Below are 23060 nucleotides of genomic sequence, written 5' to 3'. Positions count from 1 at the left end.
GGTTGCATCTACGATACGGCTATCTGTATCGCTGAAGCATACAGGCTACCCCACAACGCTAGAACACTAGACAATTGTGCCGACATGTAGAGAATCAGTACCTGATGCGGGGATCGGCGGTTGACCATCAGCATAAAAAAATGTAACTTATTGTGAATATACAGACAAAAAGACGCAGTATTGTATAATTACACAATTGCAGAACGGTCACAGGAAGCAGTCACCTTCACAAAATATCTAGCACTACGTGTACGGAGCGATTTAAATTTCAATGACCACGTAAAACTACTCGCAGGTGACCCAGACGCCAGAGAGATTCAAGGAAGAATAGTCCACCCGCGGAGGAGGTAGCTTACAACACCCTCGTTCGACCAACACTTGATAGAGCTTGTCAGTCTCGGATCCGTTACCAGATAAGATTTGTGGAGGAAATATAGGAGATTCAAAGAAGAGTGGCGCGTTTCGTTTCAGGTTGATTCAGTATGTGCGATATGTTCAGCCGCTTGCAGTCAGTGGCATACGCTGCAAAAGCTGTTAAAATCAAATTGGTTCAAATGACTCTGAGCACTATGGGACTGACTTAACTCATGAGGTCATCAGTCCCCTAGAACTTAGAACTACTTAACCTAACTAACCTAAGAACATCACACACATCCATGCCCGAGGCAGGATTCTAACCAGCGACCGCAGCGGTCGCGCGGTTCCAGACTGTAGCGCCTGGAACCGCTCGGCCACCCCGGCCGGCTTGTTAAAATCCCAAGACCGTACGTTCCTAGAAGATATAAACAAAGTATTACTTCCTCCTGCGTATATCTCACGAAAAGGCCATGAGGGCGAAATCAGAGAGATTAGAGTTCACAGCACCAACAATCGTTCCTCCTGAAGGACATTCGCGGCTGGGATAGAAGAGAGCCATACATCATCAGGTGGTTTGCGGACCGTATATGTAGACGTAGACAGCACGCTTAGCCTGAATTCCGCAGATTTTTTAAGCTTAACTCGGACTTTGACGCAATGACGATGAGTGCGCCGCAAAATTTGCTTCGCTTGTAGACCAAAAAGATAACGAAAATTTCTTCCGCCACCAAGACCAGCGTGGATTATCGATCTCGCCTACAGGTGTCTGATGAATCACAGTAGTTTCTGGCTGGTCAAAAAATCAGACCACCTCTTCTGTAGTTTTGCAAACTAAAAGGGAGTCGAGGCTGAAGGAAGCCTCTACTGATCTACGGTGTCCAATGGCGTCTCCAATGCAGATGTTCTCTACTGTGACACGCGCAGAACGATAAAACGTGACCGGTCGCCTCCTTCACATACCCATCTTCATTAAGACTTCTGTGCGCATTACTTGATGATATCACCCTTCCGGCGGCTGCTGCGATGACAAAGCGCAGTGGGATGTATACGTGCGTGCTTATACCGTCGAGTGCATGACGCTGGAGAGATCCTATGACCACGGTTCGGAGCCATTGGCCGTCCTTGGCTTATTCTTGTGGAGGCCGTGCCTGCGGTTTAGCCACACGACCACATATGGCGCAACTTTACTGCCCTCAATCGCAGTTTGCCCAATAAATTGCGCATTGCAGAGTTCGACTAAGATAAGATTTTCAGTTAGCTTCTCCAGTCCTCGCATTGCCATTTGTCGTCCTATTATCAAAATTGAAGTTATCTGCTACAGGGTGTTGTACGCATAGTTGACACATTTAATATTGTCGCAACACGTTTGTTGCTGAAATGAAAATCTTTAAATTTTACTCACAGATAGTATGGCCCATGGAAATGCTTTTCACTTCTCCACTTCTTCAATAGGCACTCCACTGCAGCAGACAACTTCGCAAAGGCGAGTGTTCATATTCCTTACAACTACGCGACACTAGTCCATTTATCTCGCTGCACAATTGCACTATCCAAGCACGCATTTCCATAATATTCTGTGGTCACAGAGGAGAAAAATTCTCTTTCAAATATTCCCACAAAAATCACACAGGTTTTAATCTGGATTTGAAGGAGGCCCATAGAATGATGGCTCTACGGGTAACAATGGGTCATCACACGAACGCCGAAAAATCCAGAACAGCCTTAGCCGTATGAGGTGTTCGGCCATCTTCCATAAACCACTGTGTGTTACTTGGGAAACTGGTGGCAAGAAGACGTGGCAAACAGCATTGGCGGTTTCATTGAGAAATACTGGTATATTACACTATGACTGGATAGAGCTAATCACATTGTCACTCTTACCCCATGCGCCTTTTTTCACGAACACGAACATTTTGAGGTTTTTCTCTACCCCAGAATCGAACATTTTGTTCGTTTACTGTTTCACTGTGGTGGGAATAACCTTCTTCGTCTGAGAACCATGCGTTGAACACTATCTCATCTTTTCCTTGTGCCTGTTATGAACATTCTAGTCTTCTCTGTTTGTTCTGCTGCGTCAGCTTCTGTAACAAAGTCACTTTATAAGGAAAGGGCTTGAGATCACACTGTACAGAACGACGAGATATCACCATTTCCTTTGTTGCCCGCCAAACTGACTGTTCGGTCATCTTTGAATGATAACCTGTAGCACTACGATGTTTTCCGGGGAACGAACAGTCGGTGCCCGAGTTCGTTTTCCTTCCAACCTACTGCCTTCTTCCCCAAATTTTCTCGTTAACCGGGAATTGTGTTCCTCGGTGAAGGTGTGAAATATTGCTCTAAATCTTCTTTGCGCCTAGAACCGCACGGCCACACCGGCCAGCGGAGAGGAAATGCCTTAACACGCTGCTGAGCAGATAAACGCCCATGCTCGGCCATGGCGAAGCACTAACTGCGAAACAAAGGACTGGCGATATTGCTGCATCACAACCTCTACCGACATTTCCATGAAACCAAGCACGTTGGAGCGGAATATGTACAGAATATATCCAGAGGTACTATTTTTATTCAATCTTAAAATGTCTCAACTATCTTTGTGCCGTCCTGCATAAACTGAGGTGACAAAAACTCAAGCGATGCCTCCTAATATCGTGTGCACCACCTTAGTACAGCAACTCGGCATGTTATGGACACAACAAGTCGTTTGCAGTATCCTGCAGAAATACTGAGCCCTGCTCCCTCTATGGCCGTCGATAATTGCGGAAGTGTTGCCTGTGGAGAATTTTGTGCACGAACTGAAATCTCGATTATGTCCCACAGATGTTCGATGGGATTCATGTCGGGCGATCTGGATTGCCAAATCATTCGCTGGAATTGTCCTGAATGTTCTTCAGACCAAATGCGAACAATTGTGCCCCGGTACATGGCGCATTGCTATCCATAAAAATACCATCGTTGTTTGCGAACATGAAGTCCATGGATGGCTGCAGACGGTCTCTAAGTAGCCAGTGATAACCACTTCCAGGATCCTTCTTAAGTGCAAGATTCTTGTTATTTTATAAATGAAGATGATGATGAGCTCCCATACTCCAAGCAGCGTAGGGGACGATGCGGGAGACCCGCGCCGCCGTACTAGCCAAGGTCCTACTGGAGGTGATTTGCCGTTCCCTTCCTCCGATCGCAATGGGGGTGAATGATGATGATGAAGCCGACACAATAACAGCCAGTCATTTCGAGACAGGTGAAAATCCCTGACCCCGCCGGGAATCGAACCCGGGACCCCGTGCGCAGGAAGCGAGAACGCTACCGAAAGACCACGAAGTGATAATGCCTCACAACCTCTTTCCATCTTCCCAAGCTTCCGTCTTCTATTCATAAAGCGATAGTTTTAAGATTTTCATTTCTTAATTGCTCTTAAATCTATATGTATTTAAAGCTGCAATATTAATAATATTAATAATCCTTATTACAAACAAGAAGTATCGAATAGGTTTCACATTCCGTACATGTAAAATTTCATATTGTGAAAATACGACCTGTCTTACAAGGGAACCTCCCCATCGCACCCCCCTCAGATTTAGTTGTAAGTTGGCACAGTGGATAGGCCTTGAAAAACTGAACACAGATCAATCGAGAAAACAGGAAGAAGTTGTGTGGAACCGTGAAAAAATTAGTAAAATATACAAACTGAGTAGTCCAAGCGAGGTATGCAACATCAAGGAGTGTATGAGCTCAGGAGCGCCCTGGTCCCGTGGTTAGCGGGAGTAGCTGCAGAACGAGAGGTCCATGGTTCAAGTCTTCCCTCGACTGAAAATTTTACTTTCTGTATTTTCGCGAAGTCATGATTTGTCCGTTCGTTCATTGACGTCTCTGTTCACTGCAATAAGTTTAGTGTCTGTGTTTTGCGACCGCACCTCAAAACCGTGCGATTAGTAGACGAAAGGAAGTGCCTCTCCAATGGGAACCAAAACATTTGATCGCAAGGTCATAGGTCAACAGATTCCTCCACGGGAAAACACGTCTGATATATTCTATACGACACTGGTGACGGCATGTGCGTCACATGACAACAGTATGTTGTCGACCCACCTAACTTGTACACTTAGCGAATGGGTAAAAAGATTATTCTACCTTGCCCGATTTAGGTTTTCTTGTCGACGTGATAATCACTCCCGAAAAAGTGATGAAAACATAATAGTTTGTCACATAAACAGAAAATGAAAAATTAAACTTTTCACTCGAGGGAAGACTTGAACCTAAGACCTCGCGTTCCGTAACTGCTCTCGCTAACCACGGGACCACGACGCTCCTTGACTCCCAGTCTCCTTGATGTTGCATATGTTGACATGGACTACTCAGTTTGTATATTTTACTAATTTTTTTCATAGTTCCACACAACTTCTTCCTGTTTTCTCGATTGATCTGTGTTCAGTTTTTCAAGGCCTATCCACTGTGCCAACTTACAACTAAATCTGAGGAGGGTGCGATGGGGAGGTTCCCTTGTTAGTAACTAGGTAGCAGGTCATTTGTAAATGGCAGCAGCAAATAAATAAATAAATAACTATTTCCAGGCAGTGATCGGTTAAGCTGGACCAGAAAAAACTGTCCACTCCATGTAAACACATCCCACACCACTTTGGAGTCACCACCAGCTTGTTCAGTGTCTTGTTGATAGCTTGGGTCCATGGCTTCGTGGGGTCTGTGCCACACTCGACCCTTGCCATCAACTCTTACCAACTGAAATCGGGACTCATCTGACTAGGCCACCATTTTGGGGTAGGGTACAACCAATATGATCTCGTTGTTTTTCTTGATGCAATAATTTACCAACAGTCGTTTGTATTGTAGAAATTTATTTTATTTTATGAACTTCTATGTGCTACCAGTTTCGGCATTATATTGATGCCATCTTCAGGTCACTGTACAATGAGTAGAAGAAATGTACTATTATAAAAAATATAGAACATACGTTAACAACAGACAGGTATCATGTTAACTATTTAAGTGGCTCAAAAACATATAGTATATCACTAAAACTCTATGTAACATTAGGACACATATGCCTCTGCCTATGCCATGCTGTTGTTAATAGTTTTCACTGTTTTACTCGCATGTAGCATGCTATATGAACATATGTGTATTCATAAAACCATACCACACAGTTGTAATAGGCCATGCAACACATCAAATGTACTGCATATAATCGTAGTCCAGTGGAACAGAGGAAGAATTTTTTTAATAATAGTTAACTAATATAGATAACAATAAAATAAAATAAATTAAAATACAAGAAAATGTAACAACCATGTCAGAATACATACGTTACATATGTGTGTTCTAGGTCGTATTATGTGTGGTATGACAAACAGCTGCCACTATATTAACGATGTGCACGCGATACTACCATTTGTATACGTGCATATCGCTATACCACGACTTTGGCACTACATTGTATACAGTTGAAAGAAACGCATTACAGCTCAAAAGAGATAAACAGTTAATCTTTGCTTCTGGTAGTTTTTGGAGCAGTAAGTACACTGCTAACTTCATTTTGAGCTTTCATGTGAAATTCTTTATAACTTTATATCGAATCACTGCTGCCCAAATGATTTTGCCCTAAATTACGGAAACCTTTGTTTAAAAAGATGAGCCAGTGACCTCCAATCAGCCTTCTACAACCACTTCGATCAACTAACATATGTGGGAAATTCGGTCTTCCCAACCTGTGCCTTGAGAAAACACTGCACCCATACACGGCTTCACAAGGAGACCGCAGAATGTTTCGTTGATAGCACGTTTCCATTACTCATGTTACCTTTGTCATATCTGCTACTGAAAGCAGGCTCAAGTACAGTATACAACAGCGTTGAGAGGTGCATAATACCAGCATTCGCACTGTAGACCTCAGCAACAATAGGTTCTATCGAATTCTAAATGTTGTTGTTGTTGTTGTTGTTGTTGTTGTTGTTGTTGTCTTCAGTCCTGAGACTGGTTTGATGCAGCTCTCCATGCTACTCTATCCAGTGCAAGCTTCTTCATCTCCCAGTACTTACTTCAACCTACATCCTTCTGCTTAGTGTATTCATCTCTTGGTCTCCCTCTACGATTTTTACCCTCCACGCTGCCCTCCAACGCTAAATTTGTGATCCCTTTATGCCTCAGAACATGTCCTTCCAACCGGTCCCTTCTTCTTGTCAAGTTGTGCCACAAACTCCTCTTCTCCCCAATTCTATTCAATACCTCCTCATTAGTTATGTGATCTACCCATCTAATCTTCAGCATTTTTCTGTAGCACCACATTTCGAAAGCTTCTATTCTCTTCTACTCCAAACTATTTCTCGTCCATGTTTCACTTCCATACATGGCCACCCTCCATACAAATACTTTCAGAAACGACTTCCTGACACTTAAATCTATACTCGATGTTAACAAATTTCTCTTCTTCAGAAACGCTTTCCCTGCCATTGCCAGTCTACATTTTATACCCTCTCTACTTCGACCATCATCAGTTATTTTGCTCCCCAAATAGCAAAACTTCTTTACTACTTTCAGTGTCTCATTTCCTAATCTAATTCCCTCAGCATCACCCGACTTAATTCGACTACATTCCATTATCCTCGTTTTGCTTTTGTTGATGTTCATCTTATATCCTCCTTTCAAGACACTGTCCATTCTAAATACCAAGTCAGAATAGTCCATGGAGTGATTCAATTATGATGTCAAATGTGTTGTTTAGATTGCTTGAGTGAGCGTCTTTGGGACCGCTGGCGATGGACAAAATTTAGAGATTTCCATACGTACCGGACAGGTTATACATCAGGTAAAATGCCCAACTGTGTCTAGGTGTTCGTTCGCTCGTTCGAGCACCGGTATTGTGTAACCCCCGTGCTGCGGCATTGTCAGAGCACTCTGGTGGCTGCTTTACCGCCTGCAGGCGTAGTGGCACATAAGGAACGCTTCTCTCTGCTGGCAGTAACTCCTGTTATACATGGAGCGAGGTGGCGCAGTGGCTGAAACACTGAACTTGCAACGAGAGGAGCTGTATTCAATTCTCCGTCTAGCCATCTACACTCCTGGAAATGGAAAAAAGAACACATTGACACCAGTGTGTCAGACCCACCATACTTGCTCCGGACACTGCGAGAGGGCTGTACAAGCAATGATCACACGCACGGCACAGCGGACACACCAGGAACCGCGGTGTTGGCCGTCGAATGGCGCTAGCTGCGCAGCATTTGTGCACCGCCGCCGTCAGTGTCAGCCAGTTTGCCGTGGCATACGGAGCTCCATCGCAGTCTTTAACACTGGTAGCATGCCGCGACAGCGTGGACGTGAACCGTATGTGCAGTTGACGGACTTTGAGCGAGGGCGTATAGTGGGCATGCGGGAGGCCGGGTGGACGTACCGCCGAATTGCTCAACACGTGGGGCGTGAGGTCTCCATGAAGCTGGGCTACGGTCCCGCACACCGTTAGGCCGTCTTCCGCTCACGCCCCAACATCGTGCAGCCCGCCTCCAGTGGTGTCGCGACAGGCGTGAATGGAGGGACGAATGGAGACGTGTCGTCTTCACCGATGAGAGTCGCTTCTGCCTTGGTGCCAATGATGGTCGTATGCGTGTTTGGCGCCGTGCAGGTGAGCGCCACAATCAGGACTGCATACGACCGAGGCACACAGGGCCAACACCCGGCATCATGGTGTGGGGAGCGATCTCCTACACTGGCCGTACACCACTGGTGATCGTCGAGGGGACACTGAATAGTGCAGGGTACATCCAAACCGTCATCGAACCCATCGTTCTACTATTCCTAGACCGGCAAGGGAACTTGCTGTTCCAACAGGACAATGCACGTCCGCATGTATCCCGTGCCACCCAACGTGCTCTAGAAGGTGTAAGTCAACTACCCTGGCCAGCAAGATCTCCGGATCTGTCCCCCATTGGGCATGTTTGGGACTGGATGAAGCGTCGTCTCACGCGGTCTGCACGTCCAGCACGAACGCTGGTCCAATTGAGGCGCCAGGTGGAAATGGCATGGCAAGCCGTTCCACAGGACTACATCCAGCATCTCTACGATCGTCTCCATGGGAGAATAGCAGCCTGCATTGCTGCGAAAGGTGGATATACACTGTACTAGTGCCGACATTGTGCATGCTCTGTTGCCTGTGTCTATGTGCCTGTGGTTCTGTCAGTGTGATCATGTGATGTATCTGATCCCAGGAATGTGTCAATAAAGTTTCCGCTTCCTGGGACAATGAATTCACGGTGTTCTTATTTCAATTTCCATGAGTGTAGATTTAGATTGCCCGTAGTTCCCTTTAATTACTTTTGGAGAATGCCAGAATGATTCATTTGAGGAAGGACACAGCGGATGTTCTTCCTTGCAGCCTGTTATCTCGAGGTTTAGTCAGACTCGTGCAACTTTGAGAGGAGAACTGCTTGGCAGTGAAGCAGAACAGATTGTCGTCAGTTGGGCCAACCATCTGGCCTTTAAACAAGATTTTACCCTGGGAGCTATAGATGTGACAGTCGCGCCCCCAAAAAACCTTTTTTTTTTGTCATCAGTCTACTGACTTGTTGGATGCGGCCCGCCACGAATTCCTTTCCTGTGCTAACCTCTTCATCTCAGAGTAGCACTCGCAACCTACGTCCTCAATTATTTGCTTGACGTATTCCAATCTCTGTGTTCCTCTACAGTTTTTGCCCTCTACAGCTCCCTCTAGTACCATGCAAGTCATTCCCTCATGTATTAGCAGATGTCCTATCATCTTGTCCCTTCTCCTTATCAGTGTTTTCCACATATTCCTTTCCTCTCCGATTCTGCGTAGAACCTCCTCATTCCCTTACCTCATCAGTCCACCTAATTTTCAACATTCGTCTATAGCACCACATCTCAAATGCTTCGATTCTCTTCTGTTCCGGTTTTCCCACAGTCCATGTTTCACTACCATACAATGCTGTACTCCAGACGTACATCCTCAGAAATTTCTTCCTCAAATTACGGCCGGCATTTGATATTAGTAGACTTCTCTTGGCCAGAAATGCCTTTTTTGCCATAGCGAGTCTGCTTTTGATGTCCTCCTTGCTCCGTCCATCATTGGTTATTTTACTGCCTAGGTAGCAGAATTCCTTAACTTCATTGACTTCGTGACTATCAATCCTGATGTTAAGTTTCTCGCTGTTCTCATTTCTAATACTTCTCATTACCTTCGTCTTTCTCCGATTTACTCTCAAACCATGATCCTATAATCATCAATATCATCATCACACGACTTCCTTTCCTATAATTTCATATCCTATCTCGTGCTCCTCCTCTGAAGACCCGTTTGTTTGAATCAGCCATGTGGTGGCGGAACATCGACGATTGTCAACTATTTTCAGCCCCACTCGCAAATAACTTTGTTTCTGGAAAAGGTCCGCCTTGCGCAAAACACAATTTCTTACTTTTCTTTTTATTTCCTAGACACGTTCCGCTGAAGTTACAGCGTTGTCCGTGAGTTTTATGTTATGGCTCTGAACACTATGGAACTTAACATCTGAGGTCATCAGTCCCCTATACTTAGAACCACTTGAACCTAACTAACCTAAGGACATCACATACATCCATGCCATGCCATGATTAGAATCTACGACCACAGCAGCAGCGCGGTTCCGGACTGAAGCGCGTAGAACCGCTCGGCCACAACAGCCGGCACTTTGTTATCTTCCTGTTACAACACGCTGCTGATTTCCTGAATTTTATGTGATTGAATGAAGTTTTTTTCTTTCACAGTTTGTCATTTTGATCGGTTTCCCCATTACCTTCACTGTGAAGGTCTGAAGACCTGCACCAAGTAACTTCTCGTGTCACTGTTGTTTGTAAACAGTGACACGGAAAGTTACTTAGCGCAGGCCTTCACGCCTACCACGACTCTCAACCTGCCGGTATGTACCAGCTGTAGAGATATGAAACCGGAATCTGGTTGCAATAACGTCTGTTGTTTGAAACTGATAAGCTATATTTTATTGAAAATAATCTCCATTGCTATTTATATATTTCTCCTAACTCTCCGGCAGGCTGTGAATGCCACACAAAAAAAAAAAAAAATGCTCTTCTTTTAAAGCGAATCAGTCAGCGAGTCATTTTCGTACATTTTTGTTCGAATTGAAGCGTTTTTCAGCGAAACCGTTTCTCAATGATGCAGATAGATGATGATCGGACGGCGCCAAGTCTGGAGAATAAGCCGCATGCTCTAGTATTTCCCAACTGAACGCCTCGATCATTTCCCTGACCCGTTTTGCTGTGTGTGTTGATGGGGCATTATCATAGAGCAAAATAACTTTGTGTTGCCTTTTTCCATATTCCGGTCGTTTTTCACGTAATGCTCGATTTAAATCGGTCACTTGCCTTTGTTGCGATCAGTGTTAACGGTTTCACAAAGTTTTAGCACCTCATTATACAGTAGATTACACCCTTCTGATCCCACCAGTCACAGAGCATTGTCTTCTTTCCAAAGCGATTTGGTTTTGTAGTAGATGACGATGGTAAGCCTGGATTCACCCATGATTTACGATGCTTAGGATTCTCAAAATATATCCATTTTTCATCACCTGTACTATTCGATGGAGAAAAAGACTTTCTTTTGTATCTGGCGAGCAGCATTTCGCAAATGGTCTTCATTTTACTGCTGTCTTTCATTCAGTTATTGCGGAACGCAGTTTCCCAATTTCTGCACCTCTCCCATAGCTTTCAACCGAAGAGAAAAGGCTTCCTGCGTCACATTCAATTGTTCTGCGAGTTCCTGTTGAGTTTCAGTATCATCTTCATCTAGTAAGGCCTGCAATTCCACGTCTTAGAACTTTTTCGGTGGTTTACCAAGCTCGTCGTTTCTCACGTCAAAATCATCGCTTTTCAATTTTTTGAACCACTAGAAACACTGTGTTTTGCCATGGGCATGTTCGCCGAAAGCTTCGACACGCTTCCGATGCGATTCTGCATCACTTTTCTTCAAATGATATACAGAAAACCAATGCTGTCCCCAAATCGTAGTTCTTAGGCACAAAAGTCGACATGTCTACGGGTTTGAAGCAGATACCCATGTATGGAACTTGGGTTACTGTGTGTTGACATTGATCGTCAGCCGTTACAGGAAACAGATGGCGCTACAGGTGCGGTCTCGTGGGCACTACACTGACTACTAGCACCATCTATAGGGAAATTCCGGTTTCATACTTCTACACCTGGTAGTAATGCCTGAAGACGTAATTTAAACTGTTGATAAACATAAACAGTATCTTCAATCACAAAAATGATACGAAATACGACGATAACTTATCAAAAGGTCACAAGAAAGACACTATTTTCATCGTTCGGCAAGAAAGAATCAGCACGTTTACCGATTCTACCACTGCAGCAGTTCTTTCTTGTTACTAAGACGCCCAGGTTAGAGGATTTTCTGGGAATATTACATGCTTTAAAATAGTCCACCAAGGTCCTTATCATAATAAGATAAGATTTGGATTTTGTAGTTTCTGCGAAGACTTTTAAAAATATTGCAATTTAACTTTTGTTTATTGAAACAAGCGATTGGACACAGGAGCGAATTTATTGTATCAAGAAACTGAAGGTTACCGATTTCTGTGCATGTACTTGTACATGTGTCAAATTCGTTCTGGCGATAAATAGCCATAGCAATTACTCACATACTAGATATCGACACTTTTTCTGTATGTAAATTATTGATGCAAATGTTAGAGATAACAGTTGAATATTATTTTTAGCGCTCGACTTCCGTGCAACTGAAAGGAAATACTTTTTTCTGTACTCGATTTCCTTCTTGATATTTTGCAGTATCGTCGGCAGTTCCGCCTTCACATGGATATCGACCTATCGCAAACGGCCATACTCTGATATTTATGAGAATTTTTAGATAGACACAAAACCACAGAAAAATATATACAAAAAAGTAGTCTCACTGCGTAGATGGAGATACGAAAACCCACCTGGGTAGCCGACAGCGCTAACGCTCTGCTTCCTGGACTCGGGTAGGCGCGCCGGCCCCGGATCGAATCCGCCCGGCGGATTAACGACGAGGGCCGATGTGCCGGCCAGCCTGGATGTGGTTTTTAGGCGGTTTTCCACATCCCGCTAGGTGAATACCGGGCTGGTCCCCATGTTCCGCCTCAGTTACACGGCTCGCAGCCATCTGAACACTTTCGCACTATTCCATGGATTACACTCGACGCAGACAGCTGGGGTACACTAATTCCGTCCCGGGGAGTACGGGGTGGTGGCAGGAAGGGCAGCCGGCCACCCCTTAAACATTAACATGCCAAATCCGATTACCGATGGCTGACGCTGCGTAACTGCAGGACAAGGCTCAAGCGATAGATGGATAGATAGAATGGAGATACTAAAAGGCCACCTTCTGTGCTGAGTTAGTACTTATATAAATGCAGCAGAGGATTGACTAATGCAAAAACCTCAAGCAAAAGACCAATAGCGTGCGTCGCCACTGAAGGCCTGCGTAATGCACGAACAAAACGAATATGGAGTTTATTTTTGTTAAGATCTGAGAATTAACAGTGTAGCAGATGGATAGCAGCACATATCAGGAACATTTAATCACCCAAGAAAGGCTTTTGTGTTTCTGTTCGGTATAGTAAGGTTTTCTTTCTCACTCCATTGTCCATTCAGGAATATGAGCATGCGTTGCCTTTTCAGCAGAAGAGTCACTGCATCCCAATTGTACTGTCGCAGACGCAACAGAATGGAAGGTTCGAGAGAATTCACTTTCCAATATTACACAGACTGATCCATACTAACTGCTGAATCTGCACTGCGATACTTTGTTGCGCATGTCGCATAGTATCTGACGACCTCTGCTGTACTGAGAGTCGGCTCACTCACAAAATACGAGGGGCATTCAATAAATAATGCGACACATATTTTTTTTTCTGAAAGCAGGTTGGCTTGATTCAGGATTTCAATACACAATAATATTCCACACTCTATGGGCTACAGAACCCTATTTTCGTCATAATCTCTGTTCAATGCGACGACCTTATGCCACGTTACTGCGAGGGCCTGTTTGCACGCATAGTACCACTCTAATGGTCTACGTCGAAGACAACATCTTGCTGCATCAATAGCCTACCCATCATCCGAAAAAAAAAGACTGTCACGATCAGCCTCATAACGCGCAAGCAATTCCGCACAGATCGCCCTTCGCTGCTCTGTTATGATCTCCTGTTATACGGCGAGGAATCCGGCAGGCACACACTTTTGAGTATCCCAACTGGTGGACCAGTGTGTCAGCACTACCAATGGAGACGTCCAATTGTGCAGCGAGTTGTTTGATTGCGATCCGTCGATCACCTCGAATGAGAGTGTCCGCACGTTTCAACACTGCAGGAGTCACAACTGTGTTCGGCCGGCGGGCTCGCGGAAGATCGGAAGGGTTTGCGTGACGTTGTTGCGATGATGACAGGCGCTTCGCCCAACGTCTCGCCGTGCTTTTGTTCACTGCCAGGTCTCCAAAGACGTTCTGCAAGTGCCTATGAATGTCTGCGATGCTCCGGATTTCTGCAAAGAGAAACTCAGTGACAGCTCTCTGCTTGGGACACACCTTCGTTACAGACGCCACTTCGAACGCTACCTACAGCGCCGCCAGTTATTGGAACTTCACGAAACAATAGGGACTGAAGCGGGAATATTCCACGATGTCCCACAACAAATTCCGTATTTTCTCAACCGAAACTGATTGAGAAAAAGAAATATTGCATTACTAATTGAACGCCTCTCGTATTTGTATGTGCAACGAGGGAGCTAATTCTTAATGCAGACTTAATCTGTACAATCACACTTCAATGGATGTTGCTTCGAGTAATACAAATATAATCAACAAGACATCACTTTAGTCTTTCTTTATCCGAGACTAACAGTGAATCGATCCCAGATGTGAACGTAGACTCAACGCGAACGAGGTGGCGCTAAGGCACTGGACTCTCATTCGATGTGGGTGGGTTTCAAATATACTTCAGGCCACCCAAATCTAAGTTTTATTTTCTTCTAAATCCTTAAGGTAAATTCCCAGATGGAAAGTGATGCAGTGAATATCCTTCCTCATCCTCTGGCAACCCCAACTTGCGTTCCGTCTCTAATACCCACATCGTGAACGGGCTTTAAAACACTAATACCTGAGTTATAGCCCCGAGTTGCCGTCAGATCACGCAATAGTTCTTTTAATAGTATAAAATTCCTAGCAATAGTAATGGTAGGATACTCGTATCACTGACACGACTCACATTTTATCTCAAATTTCAGAGTGAAAAATCTGTATTTCCGTAGACCAGAATTATTATGAATCATTAGTAGATTGCATATGCAATGTGTCACGGATTCTAAGGAAGTAGAGATTTGTTTCTTTTCTTAACATCTGTCCAGCAAAACGATGCAGTGCTTTCAAGTGAACCTGGTAAATTTGAAAGGACAGGGGGGGCAAAAATAATTAGTATGTGATTTGGCGCCCACTAACGCCACCAGTCAACCAGATATTTCGGAACAGAACCAAATATGAATTGTTGTGATTCTTGAGTTTCTCCCGGCGTATTTGATAATCAAAATGTCCAACGGGCACTGTAGACCGGCAGTACACCCGTGGATATTTTGATTATCAAATATGAATTAGTTACAAAAGAACTTTACCCAAAAACTTTTGCAAAATATAACAATTTATTAGGTGTATGTGTAAGGCTTGTCCATGAAAATAAAGTTTAAAATACGTTAGTTCTCTGCAGACTTCCAAAGTTCTGATTCTATCAGCTTAGATGTCAGTTTCCCAAGTTTTTAACTGTCGTGTTCATAGCCAGACGGCTATTCACGTTTATGTTGGGTTGGTGCATAAGTTCGGAGCGTTCTTGTTTTGCATGTTAGTATTCCGGTTGCTATGGGTTTATTTATCGATTTTTTATTTGTGGTTCCCTGTTGCTATTTGAGTTTACAGTTTATCATTTTCGGAATGGGAATGGAGTGTGCGCTGCAGAGTGAAATTCTCATTCTGGAAACATCGCCCAGGCTGTGGCTAAGCCATGTCTCCACAATATACATTCTTTCAGGAGTGCTAGTTCCTCAAGGTTCGCAGGAGAGCTTCTGTAAAGTTTGGACGGTATGAGACGAGGTCCTGGCAGAAGTAAAGGCTGTGAGGAGAGGGCGTGAGTCGTGCTTGGGTAGCTCAGATGGTAGAGCACTTGCCAGCGAAAGGCAAAGGTCCCGAGTTCGAGTCTCGGTCCGGCACACAGTTTTAATCTGCCAGGAAAGTTTCTTTATCATTTTGTCATTTGGAGATAATGAGTGGAGCTGTGGACGCTAGAATATGGAAAGCCAAGTGGAGAATCGGAACATTTCTGACACATTCTTGCGTACAGGGATAATGCCATTGGAAAGAAAATGGTTTTTCCGTTGTAAGGATTGTGGTTTAGACATTAGTGACTCTCCACGTTCAGGAACACTTTCGGTGTTAGGTGAAGACCGTTTGAACACGTTGATCCACAATTATCCACGTTAGTGGACTCGGGAATGGCAGATGTGATCAACTGTGATCATTCTGCCATCTTGCGACATTTATATGCACTAAGCCAAAATCACAAAAATCAGTGGGTCGCCATATATGCATCCCTACTCACTCGTCATCGGCTGGATTGCGAACAACACCGACCATTCCTACCCTGTATCGTTACTTGCGACGAGAAATGGTGTCTTTATGCCAACATTGGGAAAAGATAGGAATGGTTGAGCCCAAACATAGCAGCAACTTCGCGTACAAAGACCTGCACACATCCACAAAAGATAATGTTACGCAAATGGTAGAACAGCGACGGTGTGCTATACTATGAACTGCTTCCCCGAGGTGTAACCATCGCTGGTGACATTTATTGTCAACAGTCGAGACGTCTTTCAGATGCAGTCCAAGAAGAAAAAAATGGTTCAAATGGCTCTGAGCACTATGGGACTTAACTTCTGAGGTCATCAGTCCCATAGAACTTAGAACTACGTAAACCTAACTAACCTAAGGACATCACACACACCCATGCCCGAGGCAGCATTCGAACCTGCGACCGTAGCGGTCGCGCGGTTCCAGACTGTAGCGCCTAGAACCGCTCGGCCACCCCGGCCGGCAGTCCAAGAACACTATCAGGAAGACTGTGTGAAGCGATGCTACTCCATGGTAATGGCAACTCGCATTCTGTTAAACTGACAAAACAAGCTATAAGGGAGTTGGGTAAGCAGTCAGTCCGCATCCACCTTCTTCGCCTGATAGTGCGTCCTCGCATTTTCACATTTTCCGCTCTCTGTCGGACAATCTTCAAGGAACTTCCGTTCCTTGATGAAAATGCGCTCCGAACATGGCCCAACGAGTTCTTCCCCTGAAAACCAGATGATTTCTACAGGCGCGAAGTCGAAAAGTTACCGCAGCGTTGGCATAGTGTTACAAATAGTGAAGGGGAATATGTTATTGATGACTTCAGTCCCTATTACCTATATGTGCTGTGTTTATTAAACTTATGGGAAAAAAGCTACGAACTTATGCATCATCTCAATAATTTCATTAATATTATGCTCACCATCATTTCTTGACAGGAGGATCACAGTTCGTAGTAACTGACGGAAAGTCATCGAGTAAAACGGAAGAGATATCTCGCATCCCCCAAGGATGTGTTACAGGTGCCCTTTTCTTACTAATCTAAAGTATATAAACGATTTAGGAGGCAATTTAAACAGCCCTCTTAGTTTGCAGATAATGCTCTTATTTACCGTCTAGTAACGTCATCAGAAGATGAAAACCAACGGAAAATTGTTTCAGACAATTATCTGTGCGGTGCAAAAAGTGGTAATTGACTCTAAACAATGAAAATGGCTCTGAGCACTATGGGACTTAACTTCTGAGGTCATCAATCCCCTAGAACTTAGAACTACGTAAACCTAACTAACCTAAGGACATCACACACATCCATGCCCGAGGCAGCATTCGAACCTGCGACCGTAGCGGTCGCGCGGTGCCAGACTGCAGCGCCTAGAACCGCTCGGCCACCCCGGCCTGCAATAGTGAAAAGTGTGAGATTATCCACACGAGCACTTAAAGGAACCCGTTAAATTTAGGTTACACCTAAAGCCTGTAAGTTGAACTACACACATCAAAAAAAGTTTTGCATACCACGGTTCCCATAACTCCTGAAGATAGATGTTGACTGTTGATATTGTATCACAGACATAGTCCATTTGACTGTTCAGAGATGTCACAAAACCCACACAAAGATGTAAACAACCATGCATGAGCAGCGCCTATTAGACGGAGTGGGTCCGACGGCCGATCAGTTTGCCATTCTACCAGGAAAGAGGTACACGGCTTGTGTTGTCTGTAGTTCAACAATGCCTACACGGTCAATACTGCAGTTCGATCGCGTCCGCATTGTTTCTTTGTGCTAGGAAGGGCTCTCAACAAAGGAATTGTCCAGGTGTCTCGGAGTGAACCAAAGCGATGTTGTTCGGACATGGAGGAGATACAGAGAGACAGGAATTGTCGATGACATGCCTCGCTCAGGCTGCCCAAGAGCTACTGCGGCAGTGGATAACCGCTACCTACGGATTATGGCTCGGAGGAACCCTGACAGCAACGCCATCATGTTGAATAATGCTTTTCGTGCAGCCACAGCACGTCGTGTTTCGACTCAAACTGTGCGCCATAGGCTGCATGATGTGCAACTTCACTCCCTACGTCCATCTTTGCAACCATGACACCATGCAGCGCGGTACAGATGGGCCCAACATCACGCCGACTGGACCGCTCAGGATTGACAAGACGTTCTCTTCACCGATGAGTGTCGCATATGCCTTCAACCAGACAATCGTCGAAGACGTGTTTGGAGGCAACCCGGTCAGGCTGAACGCCTTAGACACACTGTCCAGCGAGTGCAGGAAGGTGGAGGTTCCCTGCTGTTTTGGGGTGGCATTATGTGGGGTCGACGTACACCGCTGATGGTCATGGAAGGCGCCATAATGGCTGTACGATACGTGAATGCCATCCTCCGACCGACAGTGCAGCCACATCGGCAGCATATTGGCAAGGCATTCGTTTTCATGGACGACAATTCCCTCCCCCATCGTTCACATCTTGTGAATGACTTCCTTCAGGATAACGACATCGCTCGACTAGAGTGGTCGGCATGTTCTCCAGACATGAACCCTATCGAACATGCCTTGAATAGAAAGAAAAGGGCTGTTTATGGACGACGTGACGCACCAACCACTCTGAGGGATCTACGCCGAATCGCCGTTGAGGAGTGGGAGAATATGGACCAACAGTGCCTTGATGAACTTGTAGATAGTGTGACATGACGAATATAGGCATGCATCAATGCAAGAGGAGGTGCTGCTGGTTATTAGATGTACCGGTGTGTACAGCATTATGGGCCACCACCTCTGAAGGTCTCGCTGTATGGTGGTACAACATGCAATGTGTGGTTTTCATGAGCAATAAAAAGGGCGGAAATGATGTTTCTGTTATCTCTATTCCGTTTATCTGTACAGGTTCCGGAACTCTCGGAACCGAGGTGATGCAAAACCCAGGGATTACAACTACAACCGACTGAAATTCAAACGATCACATCGATAATGTTGTAGGAAGAACAACCAAAAACTGCATTTTGTTAACAGAACATTAGAAGATGCGACAGGTCTACTAAAGAGTCTGCCTACATTACGCTCGTCCGTCCTCTTTTGGAGTATTGCTGTGCGGTACGGCATTCTTACCAGATAGGATTGACGGATGACGTCGAGAGAGTTCAAAGAACGGCAGTTTGTTTTTTACTATCGCGAAATAGAGGAGGTATTCTCACGAAATTTCAGTCACCAACTCTCTCTCCTCCCGATGCAAAAACACTTTGTTGGTGCCAGCCTACACACGGAGATAGTCATAGTAATAAAATAAGAGAAATCAGAATTCGCACAAAAAAGGTTTAAATGCTCGTTTTTCCCGCGCGCTGTTCGAGAGTGGTCTAGTAGAGAAATAGTCGGAAGGCGGTTCGATGAACCAGTAGTGATGTAGACATAGATGAACACAAGATGTTGGCTGTTTATATTGTGGCGAATGTATCTTGGATGATGGTGCCCTCAGCAGAAATGATATTAGAAATATGGATGCTTTATTTTAATTAGACTTAACAATGAAGAGAACATCATGAGCCACCTCATAAGATCAGATCAAGATATCTAAGTTTCCATTTCCCCTTCTCGACGTTAAAGCAAATGTTCTAGATAGGGAGAGACAACAGTTGTCGACCAGTTTTCTCTAAGGCGCAGGAACATGGACAGTCAGTTAGGCAGATACGAAAGACTCAATATGTTTGAAAAAACTGTGATCACGTGTTAGGTCTAATCATAGATGAGGGAGAATAAAAATAGCGGACGAGTAAAGATTGGAGGCCAGCAGATAATATATTGAGGAGCAAGCGAACTCAGGGGCTGGTCAAGTGTCAAGAACGATCGAGAGTGCTGTGCTGGGCTATTGTATAAAAGGCGCCAATTCACCAGGCGAGCACTAGAAAGATTTTATACGTTTCAGGAGAACGTAAACAAACGCCTTAAATGACAGAGGTGATGGATGTGATATTGTATCATCCCCGACTGCGCCCTAAATTAGTCCTTCCAGTTAAGTGACTCTATAGCGATTGCACTGAGTACTGCGGTCTTTTTTTGAAAAAAAAAAGAAATTACTCCGTAAAAGCAAGATTTCTCCAAATCTGAAAAACTGTTCCAAGATACAACATCGTCATTTGTATTCAAATTTAGTACTGTTGCTATCGAGAAAATCTTGTCAGTAATGTAATTAATAGCCTACGTGCTACGTTATTATTTTACTGCATACCAATACCCAATACGTGAAAGCCAATTAAGAAGGTGTATTACTAAAAAAATCGACAAGTTAAAACATTTTGAAACTGAAATTATGGACAACTAGCACAAATTTCCGTTTCGAGACAAGGAACATTGTAAATGTCACGTTTTCAGTCTTAAAAAGAGCTTATGGTTGAAGGTAGAAAATAATGCACGGCAGATGAAGCATAGCTTAACTATCTGCAAATTATGTAACTAGTTTTTAAAATGTACAGAACCTTGCTTACTATGAAACTCTAACTGAAAAATTAACAATAGCCTCAAAATAGCTATAAAATATTATACAGTACTTCCACATAGAACTCGAAAAATTTAGAGGCACTGCACAAAACAGAACCTCGTGTCTCAGAATAACAAAAATAGCAGAAAATGCTAGAAACTGCTTATGACGTCTCTAGCACCCGTTCCTTCATAAAATTCTGAATTCGGTCAGTACATTGTAAAACCGTCCAGGAAACATTATGACTGTATACCTAGGTACACTACTATCCATGTACGACACACTTCTCTGCTTGTCAAGGAAAACAGAGACCCAACAAACATGTCAGATTAAAATCAGTTTAGTATACAGTACAGTAACATATTAATTATTGTGTCTGCTCTTCTAAATGTTCAGTATACAGTACAGTAACAGATTAATTATTGTGTCTGCTCTTGTAAATAATAAAAGATGGTCATCTTTATGTCTACCATCCCTAGTCACTAAATCTTTATAGTGCTGCAAGAGGTTTCGACAATATGCCATCATCTGACAGATTTCAGAATTCTAAAATGGTGTCTGCCACATGACCATAATTTTAAAATAAGTTATGTACCGATTTAATGCTGTGAAAGGATGTAGTCTTGGAATATGGCTCGACATCATCTAGCCCAGAATACAGCTACGCCCACTTTAAAATTCTAAAGTCTCCATATGATGGCACTTTGTCGAAATTGGTTGCGGCAAAATGAAGATTTTAGCAGCTTGTGGTGTCTTTCATAAAAAGATGTGGAGTACTGCCTAGAAAGAATAGTAAAAGATTGGTATTAAATTAAAAGAGAAAAGGAAACTGGAACAATATCCAACAAGTAGAAAATAGGCGACCCTGACAGGACATTTATTCTTCGTGTTTTGTCATGATTATTAAGGCAGTGCCTATTCTTCTGGGCTGATGACTGCTGAGTGAGAATATATATATTAAATTATAAAGCTCACGCTTCGAAAATGGAAATGTTGGCACCCCCCCCCCCCCCCCCACACACACACACACACGCGCGGACACACACACACACGTGACCACTTCCATCAAGACAAAGACGGCTAGCAATGGAAAACAGCAAAAAATAGAGTAGTCGATTCTGCACGTGACGCATGCCGTTGCACTGTGCGACACGTGTTGCGCACGTGCTGACAGCGCTCGGGCCGGAAGCCGGTCTGGCGAGCTGACACGGACGGACGCGGCGCGCATTACCTGCTCGCCCGCAGCGTGCTTCCCGCGCCGGCACGTGTGTGTGCAGGCAGCCGGCGGTCGCGGCTGTGGGCCTCGACTGGGAGCAGCGGGCGCGCGCAGATCCGCAGATATACGCGACCTTCCGGCGGGCGCTTCGCGGAACACGCCTGCCACGCCATTGGCCGGCGCCCCGCGGTGACGCCACACGGCGCGCCGGTACACAGTGGTTCACAGGCGCCGCCTTGTGCTCTCCAAGGCAAACACTGCGATCCGGATGCACTCACGGGTAAAGCACGCAACCCAGACATTTTTCATCTGACACTTTCCATTGTCAGCAGAACGTCTTGTCTCTTATCGACTGCCGTAATTAAACTACTGACCATTAAAATTGTTACACCAAGAAGCAATGCAGATGATAAACGGGTATTCATTGAACAACTATATTATACTAGAACTGACATGAGAGTACATTTTCACACACTTTCGGTGCATAGATGGTGAGAAATCAGTACCCAGAACAACCACCTCTGTCGGTAATAACGGCCTTGATACGCCTGGTCATTGAGTCCAACAGAGCTTGGATGGCGTGTACAGGTACAGCTGCCCATGTACCTTCAACACAATACCACAGTTCATCAACAGAAGTGAGTGGCGTGTTGTGACCAGCCAGTTGCTCGGCCACCATTGACCAGACGTTTTGAGTTGGTGAGAGATCTGGAGAATGTGCTGGCCAGGGCAGCAAACCAACATTTTCTGTATCCAGAAAGGCCCGTACAGGACCTGCAACATGCGGTCGTGCATTGTCCTGCTGAAATGTAGGGTTTCACAGGGATCGAATGAAGGGTAGAGCCACGGGCCATAACACATCTGAAATGTAACGTCCACTGTTCAAAGTGCCGTCAATGCGAACAAGAGGTGACCGAGACGTGTAACTAATGGCACCCCGTACCATCACGCCGGGTGATACGCCAATATGGCGTCAATGCGAACAAGAGGTGACCGAGACGTGTAACCAATGGCACCCCGTACCATCACGCCGGGTGATACGCCAATATGGCGATGGAGAATACGCGCTTGCAATGTGCGTTCACCGCGATGTCGCCAAACACGGATGCGACGATCACGGTGCTGTAAATAGAACCTGGATTCATCCAAAAAAAAAAAAGACGTTTTGCCAATCGTGCACCCAGGTTCGTCGTTGAGTACACCATCGCAGGCGCTCCTGTCTGTGATGCAGCGTCAAGGGTAACCGCAGCCATGGTATCCGAGCTGACAGTCCATGCTGCTGCAAACGTCGTCGAACTGTTCGTGCAGATGGTTGTTGCCTTGCAAACGTCCACATCTGTTGAC

The 23060-nt window shown here is 44.7% G+C and overlaps 1 protein-coding gene across 1 annotated transcript in view; it reads right to left on the bottom strand.

Moving 5' to 3' along the window:
• The window catches only part of LOC126161267 (uncharacterized), a 181267-nt gene extending 159249 nt beyond the window's left edge, over positions 1–22018 (bottom strand). Inside the window, exon 1 of the mRNA XM_049917006.1 lies at positions 21732–22018. Within this exon, the coding sequence (XP_049772963.1) occupies positions 21732–22018 (287 nt within the window). The remainder of the gene's footprint in view (positions 1–21731) is intronic.
• Between the last annotated feature and the right edge of the window lie 1042 nt (positions 22019–23060).

This window comes from Schistocerca cancellata, chromosome 2 (assembly GCF_023864275.1).
Source record: "Schistocerca cancellata isolate TAMUIC-IGC-003103 chromosome 2, iqSchCanc2.1, whole genome shotgun sequence".
In the NCBI taxonomy this organism is placed as follows: domain Eukaryota; kingdom Metazoa; phylum Arthropoda; class Insecta; order Orthoptera; family Acrididae; genus Schistocerca; species Schistocerca cancellata.
The sequence above is the reverse complement of the archived record's forward strand: the minus strand, read 5'-3'. Positions and strand labels throughout refer to the sequence as shown.